This window comes from Daktulosphaira vitifoliae, unplaced genomic scaffold (genome assembly GCF_025091365.1).
Source record: "Daktulosphaira vitifoliae isolate Bord-2020 unplaced genomic scaffold, ASM2509136v1 Scaffold_1, whole genome shotgun sequence".
Taxonomy (NCBI): Eukaryota; Metazoa; Arthropoda; class Insecta; order Hemiptera; family Phylloxeridae; genus Daktulosphaira; species Daktulosphaira vitifoliae.
Genome location: NW_026099572.1, coordinates 66,055,044 through 66,069,923, shown reverse-complemented (window position 1 = coordinate 66,069,923; position 14,880 = coordinate 66,055,044). Strand labels below are relative to the sequence as shown.

The 14,880-nt window shown below is 23.7% G+C and overlaps 1 protein-coding gene across 4 annotated transcripts; it reads left to right on the top strand.

The window, feature by feature from the left end:
* Positions 1-264: 264 nt before the first annotated feature.
* Positions 265-14,570, top strand: LOC126896415 (3-hydroxy-3-methylglutaryl-coenzyme A reductase). Of its 4 annotated transcripts, none has more exons than XM_050669173.1 (16): positions 265-480; positions 9,108-9,286; positions 9,355-9,469; positions 10,269-10,347; positions 10,414-10,717; positions 10,787-10,935; positions 11,245-11,370; positions 11,449-11,591; positions 11,701-11,888; positions 12,077-12,271; positions 12,334-12,578; positions 12,638-12,815; positions 12,901-13,007; positions 13,068-13,272; positions 13,335-13,639; positions 14,376-14,570. In XM_050669173.1, the coding sequence occupies exons 2-16, from the start codon at positions 9,119-9,121 to the stop codon at positions 14,467-14,469; spliced, it is 2,601 nt and encodes an 866-aa protein (XP_050525130.1). In that variant the 5' UTR covers positions 265-480; positions 9,108-9,118; the 3' UTR covers positions 14,470-14,570. The 4 variants fall into 4 exon arrangements, with proteins under 4 accessions (XP_050525130.1, XP_050525133.1, XP_050525132.1 ...); XM_050669176.1 differs by having other exon boundaries at positions 266-480; positions 11,704-11,888; XM_050669175.1 differs by lacking the exon at positions 265-480 and adding an exon at positions 1,372-1,389.
* The last annotated feature ends 310 nt before the right edge of the window (positions 14,571-14,880 follow it).

Here is a 14,880-nt window from a genome sequence, read left to right as displayed (position 1 = left end):
TTGCAAATTTGATATGTGTTCAAAATTCATACTAAAATGTGTACATGTATTCAACCTTTTTCAACAATTCGACTCTTGAATGCATAGCAAAAAAATTGTACTAAAGAAATTATTATTTAGAAGAGCGATGTTAACAGCTGGACTATTGATTATTTTTAATCGTTATCACCGCTTTCATAATTTCCTGATAACAACAATGTCATAAAAAACATTCTGTCATATGATGAGTATGTATGAACAGTTATCAAATTTTCATTAGAGAAAATGTGAAGCAATATATATTAATAAAATTTACATTTATTAATGATTGCGCAAACTGTTGTAATAATTTTTGATTGGTGAATAGTTTGCTTACTTTCATAGTAAAATTTTAACTGTAATTATCAGACTGTTTAGTTTTTCTTTAATTTGTACTTATATTTAAAACAAAACAATTGTAATGACATGTTACAAAATTGTAAGCCGTCATAAAAAGCAAAAGTAAGTTTACCTATTTAAAATTTATTTGATTTTGAAATAATAATAGCTAAATAATTTAATTAATCTTTATAATTCTGCCAAAATAATCATGACACTTTATTGTTGACCTAGAATCTTAATTTTATCTTTAGCTATAATATTTTTTCTCATTTTATTTTAACAATTTTGCTATCCAAATAGCATAAACTAAGGTATTAAAATTATATATTATTCATATCTCTTAAAAAACGTAAATATTTATTGAATAATTAAATTAAAAAATTGATAGTTTTTATCCTAACAATAAACAACTGTTTATGAGTAACTCTTTTTTAAATAAAAGAAAGGCTTATTTCATTGGTCATTTCACCTGATTTATTAAACCTAAGATTTTAGGAATTAAATATAGATTAGAGATTCATAATTAAGAAATAGGTACAATTACAGCATCAAAATAATTTCAAATAAATCTAAAAATATAGCTATTATCCTAAGAAGGAAAATTAAATTTTCGATTTTATTTATTTACATATAGGTCTTTAATCTTATTAATTCAACTCTTTTAAACATTAGATTTGATTCTTGATACATTTTTGAAAAAAAAAAATAATACAACTAACTACTTACTTTAAAAAAAATATCAAAGAACATTTTTATTTTATATTTGAAATTGTTGCTATTATTAAATAATTATAATAAAATTTAGACCATTTATTTATAGTTTCTTTGTAATAGAATCTATAAAATTTTTTTTTAATCATATTTTCTATTTTATTTAAGTTACTGATTTTGTGGCCTACCTAGCTCAGTCGATACACTTCATACCTTAGAATGTACGTACCAGTGATTGATTGTATTGTGCTGGGCAATATAGGTTTAACGATTCTTTATGGCACAAGCAATAGCTTTTAGAAAAGATTTTAAACATAGGTAAACATTGAAAATTTAACATTTCTCTTATAGAAACTTTTGTGAATCTTTTCTTGTTTTAGTTAGCAAGTAATAATATTTTTAAGTTAATATATTTATATACAGTATTTATATTTAGTTCATATACAGAGGGATTACATTAGTCAATTAATATATTTTAAAATAATTATTTTTATGATTTTTTTCTTTTGTTATGACATATGTTATTCTATTTATCTTATAAGTATGCCAACTTAATTTTTTTAGCAAAATAAATAAATAATTATTTTATAAAATAGAAAAAAATTAATTAAGATAATGATTGGTTCATGATTAAAATTATTAACATTTTCTTACCCATATAAGAGGAGAAATGAGGTCATAAAATGTCTAATGATAAAAATAAACCCACCTTTTTTTTTAATGTAGAGAAATTACACCAGTTAGTTAAATTAAAGTGTCTAATTCATCTTATAAGAATATTGAAGAAATTCTGATTAGAATAATAAAAAAATCTTGGAGTGACATCCCCTACACTCTCCTTGCAGAAGCCAGATGTATTTATATTTTTATTTAAATGCAACTCTTAAAATATAATGTATTATTTTACATTATTTATTTTAAATTATTGAGTTACAAGGATTTTCGTACATAGAATGGGTATGATGTTTTACAGTAAAAAAACTTGTTTTATTTGAAATTTATAATCCATACTTCACTCACTCTACACATATTAAAATGCTTGTACCTCAATAACTATTTGTTCTAAAATTGTTATCGACCCATTAAATTTTTTGCTAAAAACAGGTTATTTTGACATTAAAAAAAACATAGAAAGAGACATTTTCCAAAACAAAATTACAAAGAATTTTTAATTGTTTTAAAAGTTCTCAATTGAATCAGTGCTACTCAGTATATATTTAAACCCAACCCTCTATATATGTACACATATTTTGACCCCTCCCGAAAAAATATTCTGGATACGACCCTGAGGGCATCTTTTTAAAGATATAAATGAGAGTAGCCAAAAAATTTTGCTTGGGTAGCAAAATATTTTTGGTTTTTGTATTATTTCTCACAATTAAATCCAAAACACTAATGTTCAATTATTTTGAGTACACACAAAATCTAGAACATTTATTACACTATTAAAAGTAATTATATTATTGATTAAAGTTTAAGGTAACTTCTTTTTGCTTCGTACTTTTTTTACAACTTTTTAACCTAAAAGTTTCCAAACACACTATTCTTATTATAATATAAGATAGGAGCGTATTTAAGGGGAGGACAATGGGGGTAACCGCTCTTTCAGACCCGCGCTATCAATACTTTTTAAAGTTAAAATTTACAAAATATGATCTCAAGACCTTATTTTTCACTTTACTTTTTAGCAAAATAATGATCTCTAGTATGCTTTTATCTAAATAAAAAAAATAAGTCAACCCCTTAAAATGTATTCTAAATACGTCCCCCTTTATAAAAGTTGTACAAAAGTCAATTAAACAGTATTATGCTTATCATATAAGTCCCAGCGAAAAATTGTTATCAATGTTATTTAACTTTTTTTTAACCGTTTTTTAACAAATCGAGACGAGAAAAGTTTTTACTTCATTTTTGTTTCTTTAATGTATTTTATTAACTTTTTATGGTATATTAAAATATTTTTTGAATTGCATTGTACAATCTTTCGTATTAGTTTAACTACATTTCACTCCTACTCTTCAGTATTCGACATAAAAACTGTGCGGCACATTTTTCTTTCAGTTTACTGAACGTAATACACACATCCGGACCGTCTTTGTTTACTTTCTTCTATTTAGCAACTACTTTCTGATTATTTAACGCCTAATAGAAATTTTAAATCGAGTTGATTTTTGTTTAATCTTTTATGTTTCAAATGGTGTCGTGTAGATTGTTCATTGTTGGTGTTTTGACCTTCATATGACCATTTATATGTTATTCAAATTGAGAAAACCTAAATTTTGATATAACATACTATTATAAAAAGGTAACGTACAACAATTAATAAATACCATTGATATATTAATGATTACATATAATTTTTCACTCGTTATATTTTTATGAGTAATTATAATTATAAAGTCTGATAGACTTAATTTAAATTAACAGTCTCAAATAAATAATAATTTATCTTATGACTAAATCATATTAATCATATTTTGCTTAGTATATTAAAAGTTTAATTTTTCATTTCATATTAATACAGTTAATTTTTTCGGGAATTTTTCGATTCAACGAGATTACACACACATACACAAATGTTGTTTAAAGAATAATAAAAAAACTAATCATTTTATGTGATTAAATAATATGAAATGCACTCTAAAATTTTAAAACGGAAAATGTGAAATCTCTAATAATATTAATAAAACATCTCTTTCTAAATGATAATAATGCAGAGTTGCATTATGTTGGAGTTCAGAATTTTTTCATAGGATTAATTCATTTCCTAGTCTTCCATTATATTAAGTTATTAATTTGCAAATATTCGTGTCTATTTTTATTTTTTAAATGTACGCCTTTACATCATCATTAATTATAAATATTAGACTTATTAAGTCATTAATTACTGCTGGTGCAAAAATCTAAATAGGGAATTTTTAAATTCCTCATTTGTCATTGTAAATAAATTTGTTATAATATTTGCTTATTGTACAACAGATGTATAGATTGTAATTTTCCTATAAATAAAAAAAAGAAAAATAATTTTTCGTTCCTTAGAAACAATAATTCATAAATGATTTTTAATCTAAGTTAATGTGACATTTTTTTAATTTATGATTATGAGGATTTTTTTGCTTCTTTCTGAAAAATTCTTTTAAAAAATATCTGTTGAAAATAATCATTAATGTTTCTAATAAAAATTATGTTAAATATTATGAATTTTACTATTTTTTGTTATGTAGTAATTTTGTTACTTTTTTAAAAGTGCTTACACATTGTGTTGTAATTCGTTGTTTATGAATGACAAAATTACTGTTAGAGTATCTAAATTTTTTTAAATATTTAAAAAAATGTTCAATTTTCAGTATTTAGCTTCAATGCGATACTAAATAAGGTATTTGTGTGATAAATTAAAATGCCGAATGACATACTTTTGCCAATTTTCGTGTTTTTACCAGTAAATGATCTTTTAGTCATAATTTACTGTACATTTGAAGTGTTTACGCGTATTTGTAGTACAATATAGAAGCAGAACTAGAGTACGATACAGTCTTTTGTTAAAGAACAATAGATAACTGTGTATAAATCATAAATACAACAATATAGTATAACTAAAGGTGGCGATAGAATTATGGAACAACCAAAATGGATACTTAGCAGAAAATTATACGTGAATAAATTTTGTTGTTTAAAAAATTATTCATTGAGCCATGAAATAAAAAACGAGTTTAGTCTCAATAATATGTTACTAATTTTTGATAAAATATACCAATTTGTACATCAATTTTAGTCATATTTATTTTTTTTAATTGAATATTATTACAGATTGATTGATTCCTATAACTAGTTTATCTTTAGAAACTTTAAAGAGTAATTTGTATATTCGATTTCTATAAATTATATTTACTGTATCGTAGAAAAATATGAACTTAAAGAAATCAATTATTTAAATTTGCTATCATACATTTGTGACAGGAATGGTCCGGCTATGGAGGCAAGTGAGCAATTTCTTCTTATCCATATACCGACGAGGGTCCCTATGAATAGGGCCGGCTATATTTAATATGTAATATTTATTACAAATATGTGTGTATGTACTAAATTTTCATACTTGAAAACATAAAAAGATGGATTTTTAATTTTAGTAAGAAATTTTAATTACAGGGTGTTATAAAAATGTTGAAGATTTTTTTCATCGCATTTTTTTTTTTTTTTTGAGTAATGCAAACACTTTTTAGGACGAACAGGACCGCCACAATTTTTGTGCTTCTGTATCGTTGGCCTCATTTTCTGCTCCTGTCTTGTAATAAGATTTTAGATCATTGTGAAACACCCTATGTTTATAAACAATAAAAGTTATATAAAATGTAAGTTTATGACTTCTCATGTTCTACTTAAACATTCAATTACGTCTTAAAGTGTAGAAATTATTTTGAATGCACAGGGTTTTTTATTTATTTATTTTAATCTTCTTTCTCCTCGCTTTTATTTTGGGTCGGTCACCCTTCGTTTATTTTTTTATTCCTTTAAAACTATTTTGTGAATAATTTTGAAATATACAATACATTAATTGTCATTCTTTAAATATATAAAAGTATAAGTTTTTATATAATTAAATTTTATAAAATAGATAAATTGAAGTTCATTAAAACTAATAACATTGGATGCTGATGAGTTTTGTTAAAAAAAAAATCACTTATAATTGAATAATTAAATATTATCAATAATAAAATGATTGTATTTTTTTAAGTATTGTGAAAATTATAAAAAAACTAAATAATTACTTAAATTTTATTTTTAATTATTAGTTGGTTTCTCTTAATTTATAATTGTTTAGAGTAGCCTTTATAATTTATTTATTTATTATATTTGTATAAAAGAAAAAATCAAAAATAAAACATTTTAATCCTATTACATAATATATTACCCAGTTATATAATTGATTATTATAATAAAATAGTTTTAATATTGTCTAATCGATTAGTATAATTACTGGGAATCGTTTTCCAATGCATAGGGATATACAAACTAATTAAAAGCAACTAAAAAGCAAGTTGTAATAACGAATTGGTAATGGCTTTTGTTACATCATGCTACTTCAAAGTACAATTAACATAAAACTTATATTATATGTGTCATATTCGTTTAATAGTTACTTGATAAAAATATTCGCTGGCAGTTAATAATACTTATTTAATTATTTATACTTTATTTGTTATATCTTAAATATATTATTCAGCGCCAACTGGTCAAATGATTTGTGTATTGGATTTAAATTTTATTATTCTGTATAGATATGCACCATTATATTGATTTTAATTTTTAATAAACAGCTTACTATTTAGTTTAAATACTTTTGAGTTTTAATACCGGTACACGAAATTTCAGGTATTTCAGTGTAATATTCCTATACATTTGAAATTTGATTCTAAATAAGTTATATAGTATAATATAAAAACCATTTATTCTACTTTGTCCACTTATTTTATTTTCGTATAATTGATTTAATAATTCACAATATTAACAATGAATTATTATTAATAATTACGTATAAATCTATTTTCAGAAGAAAAAAATATTCAAAAATATTAATCTGGTACTTATTGTAGTAAATTTAAAACATATTATAACAATTCTTAAATGATACAATGAGATGCGTTTTTTCAGCAGACATCGAGTTAATTTTTTAATTGAACAAGAAAACACAAAAATAATATTAGTATTCTTTCCGTTTTTTCCAAAGCTATGCTTATTTAATATTTAGATCATCTTATTTTACCAAAGTTATGCTCTATGGAAAGTAAACTGCGCTTTCGGTTTCTTGTATTCTGTATGAATATCCTCGATTAGATGCTATTATAGTTTACAGACTTTTTTAGATGATTTGCTCTTTTAAGTATCTTTTAAAAAACTGAGTTTTAAACACTTAGAATAATTAAATGATGCTTTTTACTTAAAGTCTTTGAAGCTCTATGACTTATTTATCCAAAACTAGTTGCTAACTGTAGAATTTATATATAAACTTAAAATTATTTTTAATAAAGGTTTCTGGTTATAACTACTTATAAGAATTTTTATGGGTTGTATTATATTTCAGTTTTTATAATTGCACACTGTCCCCTGTTTAAAACCAATGATACAGCTTAAGATTCTGATAAATTATTAATTTTATTAATTAATCTTAAATAAATTATTAGATTTATGAAAACTTATTATTTGCCAAATTACTGAAAAGTAATCTAAATAATTTGTTTTTAATTTTATCATAGCTTGTAATAGCTTGTAACAAGCTATTAGCAATTTAAACTGCATAGAATTAATCTTTCATTTTTTTATGAAAGTTAAAATGTGTAAGAAAACTGTGACTACAAAACAGAATCAAAAACAAAATAGTATTAGTAGTTATAAGGTCGATGTATAGTACCAAGGTAAACTACTTTCACTTTCTCTTCCATCTCTTTTTATAGTACTTATTTTTTATAAGTAATAGAGAATCTCCGTATTTTTTAAGCCATTTGAAATTTATATTTAGATAGTCTGTAGTATATAACTACAAAAAATTGTATAAGACGATTGGGTTTAATTAATTATAAAAATGGATTTTAGTGTCGTAGAATGTACGTTTGATATTGTTCATTTTTTTTACTGTAATAGTGTTGCTAATATTTTAAGGACTAAGAAGCTCGTTGACCATTGCTAAACTAGGCCGCATTTCTAAAAACATGTACTTGGCCTGGTTATGATTTAGAGTATCCTGAGGGTCAAATTTCTGTAGTTATTGATCTGTATGTTTTAATTTTTAGATAGATAAATTTAAGTTTTATATATTGGTCTTAACCTAATTTTGGAGGTGAGCATCTTCTTAAAAATAAACGATGTATTTTATTATTTTTTGGATGTAATTTTATGGTCTATGATTATTATTTTTAATTAATTCTACCATGTATTCAACTTATGATGAGTGATATTGATTAATAGCAGTTATAATAGGCTGTCGTATTGTCTTGCGTAAAATTATAAATTTGATCCATGCGAAGTTTTGAATGACTGGCCTTATTTTTTTTTTATTTAGGCATAATTCGACAAATATGTAGTTTAATATATGTACCTCAAATACTGTCACGAAAAGAGATTTTTATTCTTATTCTATCAATCACGTATGAACATTTTTGTTTCAGTGAATTTATTAATTATTTTATATTTAATTTAATTCCATCGTTTAGTCAAAAATGTTTATAATAAAAAAAAAATTTTTTATGATTGATTTTTAAAATTTTATTTTTGTAAATATTCTTATAAAATATTATTTGAAAAAAAAAATTATATTTTGAGTGAGTTGAATTTCTGAAAGAGTTAATCTTAAAATGAATTATTCTTGTATTTTCAAATAACTTTTGTAAAAAAAAGTTCTTTAGTCGTAAGCAACCTTCTAATGTAGGTTTAAAAAAAATATAATCCACGATTCATTCTTATGATTTAGTTATACCTTCGTTATTCAGTGGCGTAAATAGCCAAATAATTTTGTGGGTGCTAAGTATCCTCAAATACCTCCTGAATATATAAATTTAGTACGTTTATAGTTATGTATAAATATATTAAAATTTATGTATACTAATATGTTTACTCGTATTATACATTTCATGAACAATAATTATTTTAAAAAAATATTCATTAATAATTGCCATAGAGTATATGAAATATTGATACATTAAACAAAACTATAAATTTTGCCTATAAAATTGATGACCTCATTTTTAATTATTTAAATAAATATCACCAATATTCATTGTTTTCTAAAGTGATTTTTTATTATTATTTATTATTTATTTTAACTGTAAAATTGGTACAAATAGAGTTAAACCACAGATTTAAAATAATATATATATATATTATAAAAATATAAAATATTTTTTAAATATAGACTTATATATAAACATATTAACTCAATACTACTATTAATTAATTTTCAATAATTACTTTTTATTCATTTTTGTTCAATAGATATTTATTTGAAGAATTTATTCTAAAATGTTTTTAAATTAAATTTTTTTTAGATCTCACCAATATGTTTGATAATATTTTTGGTGGTATTGGAAAAGGCTGTGCCAGTCATCCATGGGAGGTGATTGTGGGTGTTTTAACCATCACGGCTTGTATGCTATCTATGGACAAAACACCAGACCCAATACTGTCAGCTGTTCCAAATATACCTCTGCATAGTTCAAAAATTGATGTAAGACATTTTTATCGTACAATTCATAAAAAAAATGGACTATTTATAATGGAAAAAATGTATTGCAGGATGAAACACATGCCATAGATGTAATTTTTATGACATTGATTAGATGCATTGCAGTTCTATATTGTTACTATCAATTTAATAACCTTAGACAATTAGAATCTAAATATGTCTTGGGTAATATATACTTTATTTATTATTTTATATAATACAAATTATTTATAAAATATTATTGTGCTTAAAATAGAGATTAAAAGTGTAGTATCGAATAAAAGCCATTAAATTTGAAAAAAACCATTAATGTAAAAATGTCAATTGCTTTTAATAAAATAATAAAATTAATAATTATGAACCACTCTTTAAAATTGTTCTTTTGTTTTTATTAAAAAGATAATTAAATTATTAAATTTTTTATTACATAGGATTTTGAAAACAAAATTATTTTAAAATCATTTTTTCACTTAGAAATGAAATAATATATCTATCAGTTGTAATAATAATATAAATAAAAATTTTATTGATGAATTTTTTTTAGAAAATAATGCATTGATTTTAAGAAATTAGTCATTAATTAACAAGGTCAATGTAAAAAAAAGCATTGTAATGTCTACTGTTAGCTTTTTATTTTGTTTTGTCATTAAAGGATTATAATTCTCTGATTGATATAGCCTTCTTTCAATTCATTTTGAAGGGACTTAAATATATTGTTTTTTTCTTAAGGGCATTTGTCTTTTCAAGGTTAAAAATGTAAAAAAATTATTAAATCTCAAGGAATTCCATAAAATTGTTGAAAAATGATGCATTTAATTATTAACAATTATAAATATTAACTAACAATTTCTTTTAAATGATTATGTAAAAAATATTTTTACTAAATTGCTGATTAAACATAATTTATCATTATTCATATAATTTTTTTTTTACAAATAATATGGTTAACAATAAAAATTAATTTTTAAAATATATTTTTCTATAGGAATAGCTGCTATGTTCACTGTGTTTTCAACATTTGTATTTAGTACTATTGTAATTCATTACTTAAATGGAGATTTAAAGTGAGATTTAAGTTATTTATAATGGTTTCATTTTGTTATATTAATTAATATACTATTAATTTTTAGAGATGCTATGTTCCTGTTCCTATTAGTATTACTTGTAAACTTAAAAAAAGCTAGTCTATTAGCACAATTTGCATTAAGTGGTTGTTCACAATCTGATGTCATAAACAACATATCCAAAGGAATGTCATTGATTGGTCCATCATTTTCATTAGATTCAATTGTATGTAGCTTGGTTATTAGTGTTGGGATGCTCTCAGGTGTTCAACGTCTAGAAACACTGTGCTTATTCACTTGTATGTCATTTATTGTAAATTATGTTGTAATGATGAGTTTTTATCCAGCGTGTTTGTCACTTGTGTTAGATGTAAGTTAATTTTCCTCATTAAAAAGGAAAATTAAAGATAATAAAAACTTCTATTACATTATTTAACAGTTATTAAGAGGAGGAGACGAAAATGGCATGCCATTTTGGGGTGATAGGTCTCAAATAACAGCTATTTGTAATGATCACAAAACTGATCCAATCACGCAACGTGTGAAGGTGATAATGTCAGTTGGTGTTATGATTGTTCATGCTCAGAGGTAAGGATTCTTTTCATAGTTTCTAAAAATAGTGACTAGGATTTACATAAGAAACACGACCTATCGTCTTAAATCCTTTTTTATATTTTCAATACTTGTATGTTTTCATTATTATTGTTATTATTACTATTTTTTGGACTATTTGTTCTTTGAAGTATTATACTAAAGATTGCTAAACATAAGAAAAGTATTATTTAAATAAATATTACTACAATAGAATGTATTCCCATAATATTTTTCTATTTTTAAGAATAGTAGGGTGATATCCGGTTTTATTTTAATTTATATTATTTACATTGTAACTTTTAGTCGTTGGGCATTAAGTGGAATGGAAACAGAGACTGATAATATGCTTGGAATTCAAGTTACAAAATTTGCAGCTTTCAATGAGACTGAAGAGAATAATCAACGTTCTGTTCAAAACTCTATTATACAGTATGTACAATTTGTTTATCAATTACTATCATTATCTATATACATTAATGATCAAAATATTTTTTTTTTTAATCTTAGTTGGATGGCTAGTGGTGCTGATCATATAGTTATTTTAATTCTTTTGCTGTCTATGATTGTGTGGTTTTGGTTTTTTGGTGATCGAGATGAATTAGCGAATCATTTTGCATCAGTAAACCAACCATTATTATTTAACACATCAAGTATGCAGATATCATTTTTTAAGCAAATTTTTGAAATATTATAAAAAATATTATTTTATCCAAGTATTTGTGAAATGTGTTAAATTAATGTTTTTATTTTTAATCCAAGCAGAAAATGTACTTATAAGAGATGTATTAAAAATAACTCAACACTCAGAAAGTCAAACAGATAATTATATTCAAAATAGTGAATTGTTAGATAAAATAGTACAAACTGATATTGGAAATAATGATGAACATGAAAAAGATTCTATTTTAAGATCATTTGATGAGTGCTTATCAATTTTTAAAACTCAGGTATCATTAAAAAAAATTACAATTTTAAAATAAGATATCTTGTAACTTGGATAAGTTAGAAAAAAAATTATTAAGATATTGTAACTTTGCATTTTTACATAATTTCTTTATTTGCCTCTTATTAATTAATGAAATATTTAATGTTTATTTTAATTCATATATTAATTCATCTTAAAATGTATGTTTAGAAATCTGCTGAAAAGTTAAATGATACTGAAGTTATGATGTTAATAAAAAAAAATTATATTAAACCCTATATGTTAGAAAAATGTGTTAATGATCCTGAGCGAGGAGTTGGTTTAAGAAGAAAAGTTATTTCTGAAGAAAATAATTTAGAAAATGCTTTAAAAAAATTGCCATATGTTGGTTATGATTATTCAAAAGTAAACCAATAAAATTCTAAATTTAGCCAACTTATTAATTGGTAAATTAATCTTCATTATAGGTATTGGGAACAAATTGTGAAAATGTCATAGGTTATGTAGCAGTACCTGTAGGGGTAGCAGGACCTTTACTCGTAGATGATGTATTTTATCAAGTACCAATGGCTACAACTGAAGGATGCTTAGTTGCTAGTACTAATAGAGGTTGTCGAGCTTTAACACTATGTGGTGGAGTTGTAACAAGAGTAGTTGATGATGGTATGACAAGAGGGCCTGTTGTTCGATTTTCATCAGTCACCACTGCTAGGTATAATTTTTAATATATAACAAAGTAAATGTATATTAGTTCATTATTCAATCATTTAGTGAAGCTAAGCTTTGGATGGATAATCCAGAAAACTTCCAAATTATCAAGTCAGCATTTGATTCTACTAGCAGATTTGCTAGACTGACCAAATTATTAGTTCGTATTGCTGGTCGACATTTATTTATTAGATTTACTGCATTTACTGGTGATGCTATGGGAATGAATATGTTATCAAAAGTAATTATGGACAAAATAGTATTTTTGTTATGAATATAGTTTAATAAATATGTACTATTATTAATTAAATTGATATATTTGATAGGGAACAGAGGAATCGCTTAAAGTTATCGGAATGTATTTTCCAGATATGGATGTCTTAAGTTTAAGTGGAAACTTTTGTTCAGATAAAAAGCCAGCTGCAGTTAATTGGTTATTAATAAAAATTGACATTTCTAAATATTACAATTCATCAATTGATTCTTTTTACAGGATTGAAGGTCGAGGAAAATATGTTGTTAGTGAAGCTGTTGTACCATCTAAAATCGTAACAGACGTATTAAAAACTACAGTTAGAGCTTTAGTTGACGTTAACATAAGTAAAAATTTAATGGGGTCAGCAATTGCTGGTAGTATTGGAGGAAATAACGCTCATGCTGCTAATATCGTTACAGCTATCTATATAGCTACTGGACAGGTAATATATTGTGTAAAGTAATTTTTAGAATGAATTGTAGTGTAATTATAGTTAATTTTAAGGATCCAGCACAAAACGTTGCTAGTAGTAATTGTATGACATTAATGGAAGCTTTTGGAGATGATCTTTATGTATCATGTACTATGCCTTCTGTTGAAATTGGTACTGTTGGGGGTGGAACAGCATTGCCCGGTCAATCTGCATGTTTAGAAATGCTAGGTGTTCGTGGGCCTAACTCTCAGTCACCTGGTGAAAATGCCAAAAGACTAGCACGTATTCTTTGTGCTACAGTTCTTGCAGGGGAATTATCACTTATGTCTGCCTTAACAGCTGGCCATTTAGTTCAAAGTCATATGGCTCATAATCGGTATGTATATTGCACATTTTTACTTATTTTTATCTTTCACAAAGTTTAAAAGTAAAATAAATATTTCATTATGCCTTTTATACGTTATATATTTGTCAGCAGAGATATAGTGAAGTAAAATTAATTGATTTCTTAAATTTGCTTTATTTATCTTGCACTATGCATTATATATGAAACAATTAACATGGAAAATGTAATCTAAAAACTGTTATAAATACTACTTTAACTAATATAGATATCTCGTTGAATTTTTTTTTTTTTTTTATATAGTTTTATTTAATAAACTGACTAGTTCATTGTACATAAAATCATTTATTGGTTTACTTTTCTTAATTTAACTATTTTCTTGAACAAAATTAATTATGAAAGTTATAAAAAAAAAACAATTAGTTTTGACACTCAATTTACTATCAATATAGTTTTATATAAATTATGATATATTTTCATAAAAACATTGTTTATTGTATGCAATTATAAAAACATTTATACATATTCTGTTAATTATAATCATATAATTGTTATATGATCTTTACAAGTTATTGATTTTTCATTAAACAATATTTTTATAAATTGTAAATCAAATTAAATTTTATTTTTTTTTTTTAGTTTGATATTATTATATTGATATATTATATAAAATGTGTTATAATAAATAATTACAATCAAATATATAGACTTCATTTGTTATATATTTTTTTATGTAATTTTACTAACAAAGTTTGTTTAATTATTACAGATCATCCACAACAATCAGACCAGTCATAAATGCTTTAGAAACACAATCAGCACTTATACCAAAGTTTACAGACTGCCTATCTAGAGTGACATAATTATGATTATTTATTTTATTTGTACAATTATATATTTTATAGATATTGAATTTGTAAATAAATTTAAAAGTGTTTTATTATAGCAAATAATTCTGTGATGATGTGCTTGTATTATTTTTAAAGAGAATTACCAATGTTTTATTTTCTTTATATTTCGCAAAATATTAATATTATTTTTGTTGATTTCTATTCAAGTTTTTATATTTTAATAAAACTTAATAGTATCATACCCAGAAATTTAGAAAGAAAGAAGTGTTATTGAAGATATTCATCTTCAATGGGTGTTAAATCTATAGTTTCTATAGTCATTAATTTGTATTGTAACTATGATCTTTGACAAAAAAAGATTGTAAAAGTAAAAAGGTATTAATCATAGATACATTGACTTTTGAATCTTTTATAATAGCCAGT